General features: G+C 43.9%; 2 protein-coding genes across 7 annotated transcripts in view; one reads left to right on the top strand and one right to left on the bottom strand.

Annotated features, from left to right (window-relative positions):
- Positions 1 to 18,950, bottom strand: part of LOC308054391 (uncharacterized protein) — a 258,573-nt gene that overhangs the window by 186,404 nt on the left and 53,219 nt on the right. Inside the window, exon 2 of the mRNA XM_080367130.1 lies at positions 1,599 to 17,094. Coding sequence (XP_080223256.1) covers positions 1,599 to 1,605 — 7 coding nt within the window. The 5' untranslated portion in view covers positions 1,606 to 17,094. The remainder of the gene's footprint in view (positions 1 to 1,598; positions 17,095 to 18,950) is intronic.
- KCND3 (potassium voltage-gated channel subfamily D member 3) overlaps positions 1 to 18,950 on the top strand; it is a 130,304-nt gene that overhangs the window by 58,251 nt on the left and 53,103 nt on the right. The window lies entirely within an intron of this gene.

The following is an 18,950-nucleotide window of genomic DNA, read 5'->3' as shown; positions in this document are numbered from 1 at the left end:
CATATCACTTCTCTGGGACACTCAACAGCTCTTCATGTCTTACTAGGGAAGGGTACATAAAAGCTAACAGCACAAGAGAAGCCAACAGTACAAGTCACTGCAAAGCTTGACTAAGGCAAGAACCTGAATCACATTAAGAGTTCAAAGACCGTGACGAAACCAGTATGGCACCCATCAGGGTCAACACTGGGGCCGTGACAGCATTCACAGGGAAATAACTCCTCTTGCTGGGATGAGAGGTGTGCCACAAGTGCACACACCTCCCAGCCCGTGCCGGATTGCCTGCACTCTGCTGGGCTCAGGCTCCTGCTCCCAGGGCCAGGAGGCTCCAGTCAGCTGCTGCCAGGCTGCTCACAGCGGTCGAGCACGAGCTCTTCTCCCCCCAGGCCAACGCTCCTGCTCGAACCCCCCCTTGTGACTCCCAGCTACAGCCAGAAAACAGGCATCTCCCAGGCAGGAAGGGTGACCAGCTCCATCCTATCGATATCAATATGAAGGTAGTAGCTGGTGCCAGTGAACGCAGGGAAGTCTCTTCTTCTGCTCTACCCTTTGGCAGAAGGGAAGATATGGATTTGCCCAAGGTCACGCAACAAGTAATTTGAGCTTCAAATCAAATGCAAGAAACATGGGTACCAGCCTCAGTTTGCAGTCACCGTCAGGGCTGGTTCTTGCAAGAAGCACTTGATGGCATTGTGGCACATCAAAGCAGTATCACAACACACGCTATGTCTCAGTTAATGCAGTCTCTGGCAAAAATGGTATTGGAATGGGCTGTTTCAACAAGAGAGGGATCTCCAGTATTTGTGAAACTGTTCCTTGAACATAATACATTGTACTAAGCTGTCAGCTTTCCTTTGTCACTGAGCAAAATACAGTTCTTTTCCTCACATCTAAGAATGCAATAAGTGCAGACTTTCACTTAGAAGTCTGGGTGTTGTTTTTTTTTAATTAAAATAAGAATGTTACATGAGATTATTTGTATATGCAATCTGCAGACTAGGTCTCTGGCTGAGAAACAACATCCCTGTGGTCACAGGTACCGCTGCCTATGCATGTGCCCTTCACAGCAAAATCAAATTGCAATGATTGTAAAGATTAGAAGATTATGAACACACAAAAAATACAGTGTTTGCAACATCCACCAGTAATCCCACACTCCTGCCTGGCTACAGACTCAATGAAACGTAGCCAAAACACACATTCTCATCAGAATTACTTCCTTCCTGGGAAGGACAGAGATATGGTACACCTCGCAAGGGAGGTGCAACAGAGCTTTAAATAACCACTTACAAACTTTCCTTCCAAAGAAAATTCCAAGTCAGTTAATGCCAAGAAATCCCAGGCTAAAATTGATAAAATAGGACTGCCTTCTGCATTTGTGTGAAAGGAATTAAGGCGTTATGTGAAAGTTTTTGGCACAGCAACCAGAAGGAGAGGGAATTCTCACTTCTGCTTTTACTGAGAATGTCTGTTTCAAAAGAAAGAGCGGTGGTTTGGTGCTAGTATAAGACGTGCATAATTTGATTAGGGCCAAAGGAGTTGCATCCATGTGCAATGGGTGGAATTCAGCACAGGAACTTTGTATATCAAGACCTCACCTGACATCCTGTGTGAAGCAAATCTTCCTGCTGGGTTCCAGGAAGGCTGGAGTCAGCTGGATGTCAGGGTTCAAATCAGGTATCCACAGACTGGCAAGACGTTTCACCTCTCTTTGGCCAGTTAATTTAAAACAGGATTAATAATTCCTGCATGATTAGGATTTTATGAAGCTTAATTAATTAAAGGTCATAAAATGCAATGAGACCCGCATATGACAGATACCAGACAAATCCAGACTATTAGTATGTAAGTCACGCTGTGTTTGAGACATATAAGCAGCTCTGCAGAGCGACTGCCAAACGAAGCCAAAACGCACTCCCCCTCGCCTCCCTGCTGCAGGGCTGCAATGGGGGGCTGGGGCTCAGCTGGGGCACAGAACCCCTGGGAAAGCTAGAGGGGAGAAAACCCACAAAGGCAGAAGTGTGGCTTCACAATGGGCATGGGCGCAAAACACCTGGTGAGCAGCCTGACTCCTGAGGATCCATCCTGCACCACACCAGTATGATCCGTATGAGCACACCAGGCGCGGGGTCTGTCCACGTGGGTGTGTGCGAGTGTTTGGGCACAAAGAGCTGAGCACATCCAGGCCGGAGTGTGCACACGTATCATTCAATTCAAATGAGCTCACTGTTCTCCAGGACCTTTAATTACTATAAATGCAGCAAATCCCCTTAAATATGCCAAATTGGGGTGGGCAGAAGGGGCTGTTCAGGAATGAAGTAGGATAAAGAGAATAAAATGCAAATCTCCCTGCAGTTTATACTTATGACTAATACCTATCACAACAGATTCATTTGGAAACACGCTTGTGACGTTAAACTTGTCAATCCTCCCCACCTCTCAAAGCCTCTGCTCTGTGACATGCCTGTGCCAGCTTCTCCAGGCCTGCACAACAGTTGCTCAAAAAAATGCTTCATCCCTCCAGCTTTGCATCCTGCTGCTAAGGAGTCAGTGCGTGAGAAGTGGCATGCGCAGCCAAAGTTTTCAGCGTATGAGCTGACGGCACCCTGAGGAACAAAAACCCCAAGCCATGCAAGGGTTTAGGAATAAGCACGAGGCATCTTTGCCCGGCAAAGCTGTGTTCGGTGATGCTGAGTTACCCACGCGGGCAGCCTGCAGCTGCTGCTGGGTCACCCATCCCGCTCACGGCTGAGCCCTCCCAGCGGTTCCCTTCAGCCTCCTTCCCAGTTCCCACCACCGTGCCTGTGACGCCGAGTGCACCACCGGTGCCGCACAAAGCACTGGGTGTCCAGCAGCACCCTGGCATTTAGCCAGTCACCTAGCTGGGAATGAAAAGCTACAGAAGAAACTGTCTGAAACTGGTGTGAACTGGTGGGGCACCTATCTAACAGGATGACGTGCATGGCCATGGCACCGAGCTAAACAACCCCAAACCAGAAAAGCCTGTGGAAGCACAAAGGGGAAGGACAACCTAAAGGAGAAGGCAGATTACTCACAGAGGGAAAGGCTAAAGCTGCAATCCAAAAGCAGAGATAGATATTAGCATATGAGTAGACTATTTGCAGTTCTTAAAGAATGAGACAAGCAAGCTAAAAAAAGAAAACGCTATACAAGGAGCTGAAGAACCTCAGCATAAGCATAAACTGCCCTCGGTAATTACACATGTGGTTAAGCTTTTAGGAAATCCTGCATCTTCCTCTGGATATCAAACAGCGGGAGGCAGGTTATAGCTTGGCCGGGGCTATGTGAGACACCCAAGTTATATTAAGCTCCACTGGGGGCAAATTCCAGCTACCTAAGCAAAAAGTTTCCACCCTGAATGAGCAGCTAGAAGACCCTTCTCCCACCCTGTGATCTGGATTGCGAATGCCTCTCCTGGGGTCACAGAAGCCGGTGGGAACACCTGAGAGGGTGGCAATCTGTCCTTCCCTCTCTAACAATCTAGCCCACAGGTTCCAGCACCTACTGAATAATTTGAGTGCTGCAAGCCTATGGATTTTTCACTGGGAATTAGAATCCTAAATCCAGTATGTAACACCACAGGCCATCCCGCTGGGTGATGGGTACGTGACAGCCTGAGGCTCTGCTCTGCCTCCATCTCCACTGAGGAGCTGCGACTCTGGCTCCGGATCTGCCTGTATCCTATTTAAAGAAGTTTGTTGGTTGGGAAAGGCTCCAAACCTCTTAACAGACCACTTCTGTCTCAGTGAAATTATCAGGAAGGATAAGAGTGCAATTTATAGCTATAGGAAAAAAAACTGGCCTGCATTTGAATAAATCCGTGCCAAATCCATATACGTCTGGACTCATTCTGCGAGGCCAGGTAGCAATGGTCATTTAGGCATCCTGCTTCACTAAGAACCCTGTACAAAAAAGCTTCTATCCTGTGAATCTATATAAATATATTAGACAGAGAATGAAAACCGCATTGAGATTAGATTTCCATCTCAACATCTACATACACGACAGATGGGATTAGTAAATGAACAGACCACTGAAGGAAGGAGGGAGGATTAACAATGGAAAATAAAAAAGGTCGATAATCAGTGGCAGCTCTTTGGAAAAGAGACTTAGGACAAATGGCACAGGCAGCTTCAATTTATTTACTTCGACAAATGAGAGATGCAGAATATGAAAATGAAAGGACAATCTTCCTTTAATCTGCGAGGAAAGTGGGGCTGGGTACAGCCCGCACAGGACATCATCGCCGGTAACGAGGAGAGAGTTCTCTGGGAACACGCTCTGACAACTCTAATAATCCCATGGCCTGGGAAGCTTAGAATCCAATTTCAGCTCCAGCTATTATTGCAGAAGTTTTAATCTCCATTCTTATGCAAACAATTTGAGGGAATGATGGAAAGATAAATAATCAAAAGAATGAATAAAAATCAGACCCGCACACAGACAGAAAATAACTATTTCTCATTGAGATGAGCATCACATGCTGGTGTGAGTTTGTGAATGACGGTCGGTACGAAGATGAACACGGCAGGCAGAGGTTATCCTCCTGCTTATGCTGGCTTTAGATCAAGTCCAAGTTTTATATTCCAGACACAGCAACAAGGAAGCAGTGACTGCTGTAACAGTGAGCACAAATGCAAAAAGAGAGCACTGTTCTTCATTTATGTCCAGACAAAGCAGATCTGACCTATGAAGTCAAAATTTATGAGGGAGATAAATAAGCAGGCAGTGTCTGATTCTACTAGACCCAGGCAATGTAATATAAAAACCACACTCACTGTACAAAAGTCCGGAGCCCAGACAGATGTTTAGGTGGCACTGACCTACAACAAATGTTTATAGATTTATTTTTTTTGTTTTTAAATACACATTTATAAGCTCCTGCAGCAAAAGGGTCTACAGCATTGCTAAGCTCTGTGTAACAAAGTACTTTCCATTGCTTCAAGTTTGATAGCGCCTACATGAGTAGGCTGCTTCAGTAAAGCAAAAGCAGTTTGGATACACACGCTGGTCTCAGTATTTTGTGTTTAGGAAGCTATTGAGAGAGGGGAGGAGATTGCCAGCACACCTCCTTCCCTGGAGGTACTGCAGAAGGACATGGAGGCAGAAGTCCACCTCTGCTCCCAAGTCACTGACTAAACTCCAGTGTCCATATCCAGTCTCCCATCTCCTAAACTTGTGGTTTACACATCTGGCTGCCTCAGTTATAAGGTTTCAACAGAAAGAAAAGAAAACAACTGGCACAATTCCATTTTCACCACACCACCATGTTTTTTCTTTTCCAAAGGAGAATGAGACTGTTCTGTTCCCCTCTGTCCAGTGCTGTATTTTGTAGTCAACCCTACGCAGCTCCTAACTCAAAGACATTCTGCTCTCTGGTTCCTGAAAACACACAAAACTTCTTGAGAGAGCAAGTGCGAGACCACTGCTTTCCTCCCTCAGAGCCAAGACGAGAAAAAAACATGAATGAGAAGTGCCAGAAGAGCTGGCTAACATTTCTCAAAGCTCATGCATTTTATTGTTTTCAAATGTTAATCAGAAAACAAGACATAAAGAAGTAAAAAAAAAATAAATGTACAATTTGTGTTTCAATCAGCTTGACTGACCTAGGATTTTCACCATTTGTATTTTAGTGATTCAGAATTTTAAAAACAAACAAACAAAAAAAACCCCAACCCCAAAGTTTTCACCAGAAGGTCACTGGTTCAATATAGTGCAGGAAGCCTAGAAAAACAACCCCCAGCCACCTGCAGGGCTTCTTTGTTACAGTATATCTTCTGGATATATTAATCCTAATTCTGTTGAAGGAGATCCATTTTTACCCTTTTTCCCCACTCCCAAAATACGCACTAACTGGTCTCTTTTGGAACAAAACTGACAGAATAGAAATTGCCCTCTGTGACAACAGTTATATTCAAGCTGGGCTGGGGGCTTGGTTTGGAGAGTTTTGGGAGAAGCTTCCAGGCTGCAAAACTGGTACCTTTCACCTACACTAAATCATTTCACTAGCACCAAAGGGAAATTAAAACTTTCAGGCAATCAGCTTTTAGTCCATTTACAAATTGATGCATTAATATTAGAGATATACACTCTCACTTTTGTCCAGATTGTAAAAAAAACACGTGAATTCCAGATATTTGAAAGTTATTTAAGACTTGTGCCCTCTGAACACCTCCTTCAGAAGGTGAAGCGTCAGGTCTTGGCCTCCCATTTGGAGCCGACTCTAAAACACATTTGCTGCTTGTTAGCAGATTAACAGATGAGACAGAGGGGAGTTAAACATAGCCAAGGTGTGAAAAGTAATTATAGGCTGCTGCATCAGGCTGGGAATAAGAAAAGCCAGTGTTAAGTGTCTGCTCTAAGAGGTGATATCTATCTTCACTAGAAGAAGAACAAGGCACAGCTGAAGCTGTTTGTATCTTAAGTAGTTCACCTGAATCTCACTCCCGATCTCCAAGTGAACGCTGCTCGGACTGACTGCACTTAGATAAACCTGACTCTCCCCAGAGGCTCCCTTTTTGCAGAGTCAGATGCTGCAGCTGACTCCGGCAAGAGGTGCTGTTGGAAACAAGGGCTGCATTGTGAGTCTGCTAAAAACAGTAGCAAACCAATAATGATTTTAAGGGAAAATGAACTTTCATTGAGGAAACAGTGGGGGTTTTGGTTTGGGTTTTTTTTCAAATCAATGAACAGACACACGTTGTTGCTTTGCTTGGAAAGGACCAACGTTTTCCCAGATTTGTGCAAATGAAATTGTATTTGTGCAAATTGGAAAATTAACAACCCCCCTTCAACTTACAATCCAAGAAGTGACGTTCCCCTACTCTGCACTCTCTAAGTAATATGAAGCAAAGATCATATTAATCTGAAGCTTTGAAACTTCAGGATGCTTCCTAGCAAGAGGAGAGAGCACTGCCCATTAGCGCTGCATGCTCAGGAACAGGTCAGCAGGATTTTATTGGCAATCATGGGAAGAGCCATTGTAGCCTGAGTCAGTTCCCCACCCTTAAGCCATCTTTTAATCAAAACAATCTTTGTGTTGTTCCTTGCTTCTTCCATTGTATTCACCTATTGTCTTTTGCCTTGTACTGTGATTGTAAACTCTTTGAGGCAGCATTTATAGCTTTGCATGAGTGAAATCCAGGTGTCATCAAAGTCAGGGTGATTTGTCCCTTCAACAGAGGCAGCTTTTCATCACATGAGGTTCTGCAGTGTCCACCACACCCCAGCCAGGGCATTCAAGACCACTCTCGCACAAGGCACAGTGAATGATGTAACAGCACATGCCCTAGAGGCTGTTATTATTTGGATCTATTATTTACTGATTGGGTCAAAACTTCATTGTTGTGAACTTTATGCATCTGGATGCAAGTTCACATCAAGAATGTGAGTAAGACTGTATCAGAAAGTAGTATTTTACACCAATTTTGCGTCTGCTTTAGGTTTGTGTAAATAACTGCACAAGTTGCAGGGCAATGGAAGAGCATTCCCTCTGGGGTTGTATTTCTTTCTTTAAGCCACTTCTCTGGTTCCTCAGAGGCAAAGCTCTAATGTGGAACTTGTATAGCAAAGACGATCAGAAATAGAAGAAAGTAAGCTTTTTTTTTTCTTTTTAACACCCAAACCAGCATTCCAATGACTAGATAAACATTTCTGCAATGTAAGTGAAGTAGTTTAGTACTAGTAATTTCATCAGTCAGAGGTTATAACTTATGCATTTTCTGAGTTCGTGTCTGATTCTTTATGCATGTACAAGAGCTAATTGCATCCAAGAGAGTTCTGTGCCTGTTGGTCTGGAGGTGTATTGCCATATGTTTAGTGTATACTTAATTAACGCAGTGCAGCTGCACTGTTTTCCATCTGTATTATAGATTAGATTTCTATTACATATCTAGGCAGGAGTCCCACAATTCATATTTATTAAAATAATTACCCCAAGATTTAGATAGTAGGAAGTACTCAGTCAAGCAGCCCAGCATTACTTTGCACAAGGAGTATTATTCAGCTACGAAGCAAAACTGAATAGCATAAGTACTTAAGTGGTTGACATGCGTGCAGTCAGAACGTCAGGCTTGTAGACAGAGGTTAAAACACAGCCTGCTGAGCAATTTTTCCAGGTACTGGTTCTTAAGATACAAAGTGTGACTAGCTAGTATATTCATGTTCAGCATCAGATTCAGATCTTTTTTTAAGCTTCCTGCAATCTTTTTCTCTAGGCGTTGGAAATTTAATTTTAAAATTCAATTTTCAGAACATGCTCATTGGTCTTTAGTATCTGTTTATGAAGCACCTGTGGTTCAAAATTCATATGCCTGTGCAAATTGTTACAGGTGTAGAAGCTTGAGTAGAGGTGCAAATTGCACGTACTCATTTCAGTCCAGTGTACTTTCAGCAACTTTTTTCCTGCTGTACAAAACCAGCTTGCATACAAATACATCAAGGCCACAAGAACAGAACAAATCCAGAATGCAAACACATGAATTAAATGTGACCTGATCGCAATGTTTAGATCCAGGATCTAATTCCAACCTCAAATACTTTTCAAGAGTCTGGAATACTAGGAGCCAGAGCTGTGGTTTGGGTTTGATAAGAAGAGGACATTTAGCATTTTATGTGAATGTCATGCCCAACCCTGAGCTGAGGAAGTAATCTGACTAATTAAAGCCCAAATCTATGCAATTATAGACAGCAACGCATGGCTGAGAAATAATCAAATTTACTTTTCTTATCCATTCATGAAGTCATTGATATAATGTTGTAAGCTGGTTAGGACCTGCATGTAGAGCAGTGAAGATTTCCAATTACCTGGAGAGTACAAGGGGCACAGCAGCTCTCACGCTACATTCACCTGCACAGCGCGTGCCTCAATGGTGCTTCTGGTCCCACACCAGGCAACGACTATTGTCTGTGAGAAACAGAAGGGAGAGTGACCATCACTTCGGGCAGGCTGATGAATAGATATCAGCTAGCAACTAGCACCTGACAGGTATTTTGGCAGAAGGCACCCATGTGAAAGACCTTGCAAGTTAAGTTTCCCAATGAAGTGGATCAGTACATGTTTAGTCTTTCAAGCAAGCTGGATTTTTAGGTCTCTTAATTTTGAGGTCCAAAAGTGCTCTGCACCTGCTCAATATAGGTTTTGTACACAGAAAAGGTAAATCATGAAACAATCCATGTGTGAAAAGCTGCACGTATATAGCAGAAGAGCAGTTTCCCACACATCCTTGGCTGGGTCCCACAGCAAGGCCAGCTTTACTGCTGGTGGAGTGCAGAGCCTGACCAGGTACTGAGTAGAATAAATGAGCTGGGGATAAGGGGGGTAAGGTATTTTAATGGCATGATTTATGGTACCTGCCGTAAAATGCAGGTTTTCTGCTGTTAGCCCCTGTATTGTTTCCCCAACAAGGAACAGGGAGCAGAAAATGACCGTTTCCAATTTTCTTGTGCACCACGCTTGATGCCATTGCACTGATAAGGACAAAAAAAAAAAAAAAAATCCAAGACGTTGAGGTTTCCAAACATTAAAGTAGGCCCCCAAAGGGGAAGGTGTTGACACATCTAGACAGTATTCAAACCAGATCAATAACATTTAGATCTTCCGGTGCCATTCCCACGCTTGGAAGAGATGAACAAGCTGCTTGGCTCGATGCTCCCCGTGCGGTTGTAGCTACGCGGGATCCGCGGGGGAACAGCACGGCCAGAGCCTGGCTCGTGGCAATCCTCTGGGCTTTGTTTAAAGCAAGAACAGTAATCTGGGGGGAAGCAAACTCCCATACCACTTGAGCACCGGATGATATATTGGAACAAAAGTTAAGAGAGGTGTAAATCTAGGAGGTGGGGGGGCACTCCTGGGTCACTCTGAATGGGCTGCTTCTACAGCCCTTCTGCTGGGCTTATTAGCATAGACATTTCTAACTTTCCAGCTGAAGAATTCCGGCTTTTTTTGTTTAGATTTGAATTATAATAGACTTACTATAACTGGAAGGCAGAGATAGGGAAAGGCCTAGGAAATACGCTTAAACAGCTCATTGCTTTTTTTTTTTTCTTAAGGGTTTTTGCTCGCTTTAAGGGGGCTGTTGTTTCAAAACAGCAGCAAATGCAACAACAGTATTATTAAATATTAAATATGAATTCCAGGAGAGAATGCCAGAGAAGGAACACGGCAAATTTTGCTTGAGAAGTTAAATGCAGTTTCATTGATCCACCTAGCAGCCACAGCTCAGAGGCTGCTTTGTGCATCTGAGCTTTACCAAAAAAATCTCCAAATCCTCAGGAGCAGGCTTAAGAGACTTTATCCATGTGTCAAATCCCCAAACTGAAGCAACATACTGATAGGCCTCAGCTATAATGAAGTTATGCTAAACAGCATGGAAGGTGGCTACTGTCATCACCCCAGAGGGGGAAAACAGACTTTCTAATAACAACTTTGGAGTCTTCCTCTTGCTTTGCGTGCCCTCCTCTGCTCTCCGTAATGACACCAGCCCCAGCCAGCATCACCAGCATCACAACTTTTGGCTACACGAGTGACTACTGCTCTCCAGACAATCCCAGCAAAGGATCTGCTGGGACCACCCGAACCAGCACGCTCCTCCAGCGTGGGCAGAGGCACATAAACCCAAATGAAGTGCTGGAAAGGAGAGCCCTCCCCAGGAGACCACCACGCACACGCCAGCAGCCAGAGTGTTTCTAGGCTCCCTGCCACTGAGGCCCTTGGTCCTTTGAAGTCACTGCTTGGGGTTGGGGTTTTTTTTGCTTGCACCAAAGGCCACATACTTCTGTGTATGTCAAGGGCAGACCAGCAGAAGACCAGGACTGCGCTGAGCCAAAGCAACTCAAGTAATTTAAAGTGCAAAGCTAAAACCTCCCCCCTTTGGTGCAGACCTCTGCTCTCAGGTGTCCTACAGACAACCAACTAGAACTGACTGTTTTCCACTTGCCTTTCCCCCCATTAACTTTCCATTTTAATTAACATTACAATCTTCAGCTGAAGTAGTGCTTGTGACATTGTGCATTAACAGAAGCAGCAGAAACACATCTCTTAGTAAAAAACAGTATTTTGCAAATGAACCTAATCATTTTAAGACTTTCAGCACATGAACACACTTTCTTGATGGCTGATAGTTCATTTTTATACCTGAATTCTCTGGCAACTCAACATCACGGTAGAAAATTTCATGCCGCACAGAGCTGCTTATCAGCATCAAAAGAAAGGAATTAAGATGATTGTGAGAGGAAAAAGAATTTTTTTCAAGTAATGCTTATGTTCCACTAAAATAGCACATAGGGTGGGTTTGCTTTTCAACTTCAGGAGAAACTGTTCCCCCTTTTCTCATCCCTTTGAAGTACACCTGACTCTCAAAAGCCATATAAGAATAACTAGGCTGTTTGTACATAAAGAACTGACAGGGAAACTTTATAGCACCGTAATCACCAGCTCTTACAGTATCCTCAGCAAAGGAACATTAATATACATTAAAGAGGAGCGTAAGCTAGGCATCTTTCTAATTAAGAGCGGAACAGCCTGCCAGACGAGGTCAGTCCCCAGATGGGGTTGAAGGGCGGCGTAAGCATGAGAGAATAAATTCAACGTAAAGGTCATCTATATGGATTAAGTGATCTGAGCAGTCATTTCCAGAGCCATCTTCTGCAATTAATATGTAATTAAAAATAGAAACACTATAAAGTTTAGCTTTTAACTGGCAAGACTATTTCACGTCCCATAAAACCTTTCAATACAAGACGAGGCATTCTCTCTCCCTCCCTGCACAAAGTGGTTGCGAGTAATCCAACAGAGCTGAGCAACCCAGAACGGGCATTTCAAGGGCAGTCAGGCTTCGCACCTTAAAAAACACCTGAAATCTGTTTCTAGTGACCAAAGACAGCATTTATCAGCCGAGGGGTGGGTGGGTTGTGGTTTTTTTTCTTTTTCCTTCAATTGAGAATTAAATGCAATTTCTAATCAAATATTCATCAAAATACATAATGAACATAAAGAACTGGGCTAACCCAGGGGTCATCAGCAGTACCGCATTTCAGAGTAGGATGAGGAGAAAAGGCACCTGAGGACGTTTCAAGTGCAATCGGCTGGTCTCGCCAAAGCATTGCCTTGCACTAGACCTGGGGTGAGCTGTCGCTGCTGCCTCCCAGCACCGCGGTGCTGATCCTGCCCGGTGCGTCCTGACCCTCCTGCCCTCGCTCCTCTTCTCCAGGGGACCTGTTAAGCAGCTCAGAACCAGCAGTGCCTAAAGAACTAATAGCAACTTTTCACTTTTCTTTGCATATCTCCCTGGACCTCTCCTAGAAGTGCCTCCAGCATTTGTTTAGTGTGATTTGAAATGTTCTGTCTCCTATGACTTTGCTGCCCAAGAACTAGGACACCAAGCAAGTCACCAGAGGAATATTTGCTCTTCAGCACTCGAGTCCTTTGTAACCTACTTCCAAGTTTTTAACCTACACCATCAGAAAGAAGTTGGAAAAGAGGTTCAGACTCATATGAATTCTTATGTTTGGAAAACACAACAAAAAGTCACTTTGCCTCTACAACGCATGGGTCCTTTCACTGGTCTGAAATTTGAGAAATTTCAGTCTGGTTCCCAGCTCTAGCACCAGTTTCCCCGTTGACTTTCAGAAAGGCACATGCTCTCCAAGCTTCAGTTCCCTGTGAGCAGAGATAATACTAACTTCTTTTCCTATGAGCTAGAGATATTTTTCACAGTGCTATGAAAATTAGACGTAGTCTAGTTCAAAGACTTGTTTTTGCTCCCCTCAAAGTCAACCGTAAAATTCCCTTCACTTCAGTAGTGCAGGATCAATGTTTTTTTCTTTAAATGCTTGGTAGAGCTTTCTCTCTTTATGCTTGGAACTTGGGGTCTTACTGTTTATTTTTATTTCTTAGAGACAAAACATGAGATTTGTCATTGTCTTAAGGGTACCAGAGATGCAAGTCACAATCTCCACGTATGTGACTTCCTGAAGATGTTAGCCTTTCCCATTGGTTTTAAATAACATTCTTGGGGGATGTGACATTCTCCGCTCAGCCTTTCTGGTTTGCCCACATCTTTGCTCAGGGAAATTCCTCAGGAGGGTCTGGGCCACTCTGCTGGTTACCTCCTCGCTTTGCAAAGCTGCTATTAAAGCCTACCTGAACTTGCACCAGTACTTGCAGGCACAGCCCAGGTAATCCTCCATGGAAGGAGGCCGAATCCTCAACATTCATGGGAGCATTCATACATCAGAAAATGAGAATGGGCAAGGAAAGGCAATCAGCTTTTCCAAGATGCTAATAAGAAGGCACAGTTAATCACTTCTTTACTAAACCCTTGCTACATATATAAACTAAATTAGCAGCCACATATACACACATATACAAAAAAATACCTTCTGGTTTAAATGGCACTTCTAACTTTGAAATAAAAGGGGAGAGGTAAAACAAAATTAAGGAAAAGACTACACACACAACATCTTTTCTCCCACGATCCACGAGGCTCAGGTATTATTCGCATTAGATTACATATGCGTAAAAAACCCTTTTGAAATCTTTTGAAGTATCAAATATCATTTGTTACTAATTCTGGTTTGCAAACAACTGCCTAGTGTTGCTGTTAAAATATGTCAGAGCTGTTAAATGCCTGTATAAATAATAAATGGGAAGGGCATGTACTAAGACTAAGGTCTCTGCATCAAGACACAGACAGCACTATGTTTTATTAATAACAATTTGAAAACCACAATGAAGTAGGAAAATGGCTCCTCTGCCAGGATTTTAAATCCCCAGTTCAGAACCAAGCACAGTCCAGCACGTAACAGCTCTAACTTTATCACACAGACTTTACCAGAACATTTAGACCTGTATGTATAGTTCAAAGACTTGTAATTATCTTTGGTGGTGCATTCTTCTGCAGTTCCACATACATATTGATTAACAGGCCTAGGACTGATGGCAAATCCCATGTTGCTGGGTGTAGCTTTCCTAGGGTCCTCTCCTTCCGAAGACACTACTCCAATGATGTGGACAGCCACTAAGGTTTGCTGGGGTATTTGCCACCTTAACTAGGTCATTGGCCTGAGCAGGCATGCCTGCTCCCAAGTTAGTATTCCATATGCAGTTAGTTAACTACTTCAGAACCAAAGAAGGTTTCTGCCTTTGAAACAGAAATGATTTCACGGTATCTTTGGGACAGCTGTAAAAATCTTCCTCCAATTTCTATCCATGGTTAATTGTACTATGATTATGGAAAAATATTATGTCACGGATGTGTGTACACTGATTATTTCAGTAGAAATAGTCTTGTGCATTTCTATTAAAAAAAAAATTCTAAAACCCTTTAGGTGCAATAGGCAGTGACAGACGGAGCCCAATTTGCATAAAATGACACAAGCATCAAGTTCTTTTCAAGTAAGTCAAAGATTCAAAAATAGCAATATAAAATACTTTCAGCTCAAGATGTGCTTGTATTACAGTTGCAAAATTTCTAGCAATGGTTATGATTCTTTCTAATTTTGCACTTCAAAAATTACTTGCTGGTATACAGTTCGCACACAACTCCTTGCAGATGGCTTTGAAGAACAATCAAGTTCTTCAAAACAAGAACTAGAGAGTAATCAGTTAAAAAACTAGGACTTGGGTATAACTTTTTTTTTTTCACAACTCCAAAATTCAAAGATTCCCTTACATACAACAAATCTGCAGCACAGCAGCTGAAAGAACAGATTTTACAGCTCCGTTATTTAAAAACTCTTTGTTCTTTGCTTTCACATAGTAAGAGCTCCAGAAGGGTTTAGCTCCCCTTTAGATGCCCAGATAATATCTAGATATCCAGAATATGGCCTGCATCGGGAGAACGCAACTGAAAACCGGCCATCACACGCTGCATTGCCTGCACCCGTCTGCATGGCAGACGGAGCAGTAAACAGCACAGCACCCAGGGATAAAATCCCTGGTCTGATAGAGATGTCCCCAACAGCCGCTCACTTCACCTACAATCGTCTCTGATGCAGGAACCTTTTCTACGTATGCATTTATTTATTCTGGCGATTTCTCGAGTCCTCTGAACTGTGTATGTAACAGCTAACTGTTACAGTGACAGCTAACAGTGACGCAGATTTTCATGAAAAAGGTGACACCATTTGTGTAAGCATTCTCCTAAATGTTCACATCTCATCTAACCCTTAGCACGTGCCCTCCTTTTACTGATGCCATAAGCACTCATACTGCCTTGGGTGCCCAGCACCTCTCCTCACAGCCAGTCGCATCATAATTCAAGTGGATTTTTATAAATGCCAAAGGAAAACACATCCCATCTATGGATAAAACTTACAATTTAAAGGAGTCACCTGGGAAATTAAACTTTTGAAAAGAAAAGCTGCTTCTAAAACCATCACATGAAGCCAAACTCCTCTTTGGGGTCAGGCTACAAGAGTTTTGAGGGGTGCCCTGCCATCCTGCATTGCACACGCTGGAGTTATGCCCCCAAAGTGCATCCTTTCATTCCATGATCAAAATGCTGGAAAGCCACAAGGAGAAAACTGTAGCAGGGTGAGCTCCAGCGTGTTCACAGCCAGGCTGAGCAATCTAACATATAACATCTTCGTACAAGACATCTTAAAGATGCAACGCATCGAAATACAACTTATAAGAACACTGAGGCCAAAAATTTGAGCACAGCTCCAGGTCTGTTCTCTCTTTTTTAAAATATAGACACTATCCTAAGGTTCTGAAATAGTGACTACCAGGGAACTCATGAATATAAATGCACTTTTTAAAGTTACCCAGCTGAAGGTCAACCTTCACTTATCTACAGGGGTGTGTTGTGGATGGGGAAAAAAAATAATTAAAAAAACAACACTGAAAGTCAAACTACTCCATTTACTTACTCAGAGCACCTGATCAGAATCTAGATCTAAAACAGTTGTGAACTAATACCTTATGTATATTAATGAACTCCCCAAACAACTTGTTCTGCCCCTGGTGTAAATTGGACAAGTGGAACATCAAAGCAGTCTCCAAAGAATGAATTTTCTTGACATTTTGCTTAGATAAAACCCCTGATCTTTGTTAAGCCACACCTAGTGTTGAAATACCAGCAAGGGCTACACCGGCACACAAAAAAACCAACCAAACAACCCCAAAAAACTCCAAAGAACTGATTGTTCCTGCAAAAGTATCACTGAGATTTAAGCTTCATTTAACATCCCCCCACACCTCCCTTCACTAGAGCTCACAGGCAGGTAAGACACACAACTCCAAGCCAGGAATCCAAGCCTGTGCTCCATCTGAAACTCAAATTGCACAAACACAGCTGCTCTGGGGTGGGGGCACTGCCAGAATCCCAAACCACCGAGCACTGGAAGAGAGAGCAAGCACGAGCGCAATAGAATTTCTTTGCAACTGGCTGATGTGACAGCTTTTCCGTTCCGCAAGGCTGTTACTGCTGCAAGTGCCATGCCATACCTGCCCAGACCTTTGCAAATACTAAGCTCTACGTCTGACTAGGGACAGAGATAAGCATCTCTATAGCCAATATCTACCCCAACACCTAGAAGTTAAGCAGAAAGTTTAACTTTGGCCCAGCCCTAGAATGACTGTCTGGCTGTTCAGCAGACCCCCGTTTGAATTGCAAGCGTTCCGTCATATTCAGTAAAAATAATCTATTCTTCCAAGCTTTTCGTTCATTAGAGAGCATGCATTTCACTGTTCCCCCAGGATCCACCTGTGCGGTGTGCAGAGTATGCTCTTCACCATACCACACACGCAAGCTTTTAATTCAAAGTGAAACTCCAGGGCAATGTGGGAGACCTGCAGTCACTGGTCTGCGCTCCAGCCTGCCCTACGAAGTACCCAGGCCATAATGAGAGAGCAAAGTCACAGCAACAGCCTAGGCTGACGTGTGCAAGAATCATTGCTGTTTAAATGCCAAAAAGCACTATACAACGCTAAAAGCATCAGCAATAGCAAGCACTGAACAAGGCAGTGTTTCAGCATTTCACAGCACCGATTCCACTGCTCTAACCTGCGCTCCTCTTGTCCATCAGGCCTGTACCCCCCTGCAGGGCTGGCTCCAGCTGGCCTCCCTCCTGGTCCTTAATTACAGGACAATGAGGTTGCATTAGCCTCTCACAACGGTGCAGGAGGATTCCCAGTGTCCCAGCTCAGGAGTCCCCGGGCTCTGGGAAGAGCACCCTCTAGCAATGACAGAGGAGGAACTGGGAACCAGAGTCCCACCAGCTGTTGGGGACGCACTTGCCACCGGCTGACACGTTCTGCCCACCTGTGAATGCTGCCGTACAAGAAGGGGTAAGCGCCAGACTCTTCCCCCGAACGCAGGTGCTGCCGGCTCCGGAGCCAGGCTGCCCGGGCACGCCGGTGTCTGCACCCCCAAGTGCCCCCACCCGTGGGGCTGTGCAGGGCCCAGCGCTGCTCAAGGTCTGCAGCGCCCGCAGTGCGGAGCTCGGCGGCAGCAGCACAGCCGAAGGCTCGCACCTACTCCCCAGGAGGCAGAGCTGTGCTATTAAGGTTGGCTGGAAGGTTATCACCGCAGGGGTCACGAAGCTTTCCTCTTTTGTCACGGCGCTCCTGCCTCGCTTTGCTCTCCTGCTTAAATCAGCAGTTGTCTCTGATGAGCTCAGGTGGAAAGAGGTTGCATGTGCTTCGAATACGGACCCTCAGGGCCCCCATCTAGTGGGTATTTAGGTCAGTCTCTGACTGCCACAGCTGCTGAGCCCAGCCCGCCAACTCAACAAGACTGTTGAATGCTCATCATTTAACGCGGGCTTTACCTGACTTGCTGGATTATTCAAAGTGTCTTCCAGGACCGCTAATAGCAGCCCTTTGCTGCATGGTGAAGGAGTTCTTGAAGAAACAACTGCCCTGTGGGGTCAGTGAACAAACCTGTTTCTTATGAGCTTTTGTCACCTCCAAGGCTTGCATGATAAATACATCTAACTGTACACATTTGTTTTGCATCTCAGCCAAACAGATGGCTTGGGAGAACTGAGGGGATATTAAATTAAGCTAAGGTGAACCTTCTGGGAAAATTCAAGGGAACTTAATTGTATAGTATTAACTTTTAGCTATTTCTCCCTTTTTATTTGGCAAATACTTGTGAGCAAACTCTGCATTTAATGAGGAAGAAAGCACTGATGAAAGGATGGGGTTTTTTTTAACATCTTTAATTCCTGCTGGTGCTGCATATTTTCCCACTAGAATGCTTACAGGTGATGAGGTTACCCTGCAATTTTTTACCTATTACACCCTGGGCTAAATTAGATACAGGATATATATATACACACACACACACACATATATATGTATATAAACTTCAAGACGAACACAAAATTTTTAACTCATCAAACAGAGCCCTAACCCCTCTGCAGTTTGCAAGTGCAAATGTTATGTATCATACGTAAGGTATACAGTTTCATTACAGAACAAAGAGGTATGCACACAGACCTTTGTATTCAATGGCATTGATCACTTGACATACTACCTCTGTCTCTAAATTTGTCCAGGATAAACTGCAGTGCCGAGATGCAATTTCCAGCAGTGTAAGTCATCGCAAGACTAGGAATAGAATCAAGGCTCTCTCCCTGACCCAGCTCTGGCTAACGGATAAAGTTATATTCTGAACAGACCCACATCAGGAGGGAATTGCTCAGTCACCTTGAGTCATGTAGGACTTGAGAAGGAACAACCCTTCCTAGTTACTGGAGCGCCTTGTGTGAGGGCCAAAGTCCAATGACAAAGTAATCCGCAGGAGGGGTCTGTTAACAGGAGATCAAGCCTTTTGTCTCCAGGCTTCTATTTTAAATCCAAACCATGTTGGTGCAGACTAAAACTCATCTGCTCCTGACAGCCAACTGGTTGCCTCTGAGAAAAGCATCACAGAATTCTGTATAGGCCATGAACAGACAGATAACCACAGTATCTTATA

This window comes from Falco punctatus (genome assembly GCF_963210335.1).
Source record: "Falco punctatus genome assembly, chromosome: 17".
In the NCBI taxonomy this organism is placed as follows: Eukaryota; Metazoa; Chordata; class Aves; order Falconiformes; family Falconidae; genus Falco; species Falco punctatus.
Note: the sequence above shows the minus strand (reverse complement) of the source record. Positions and strands in the feature narration are given on the sequence as shown.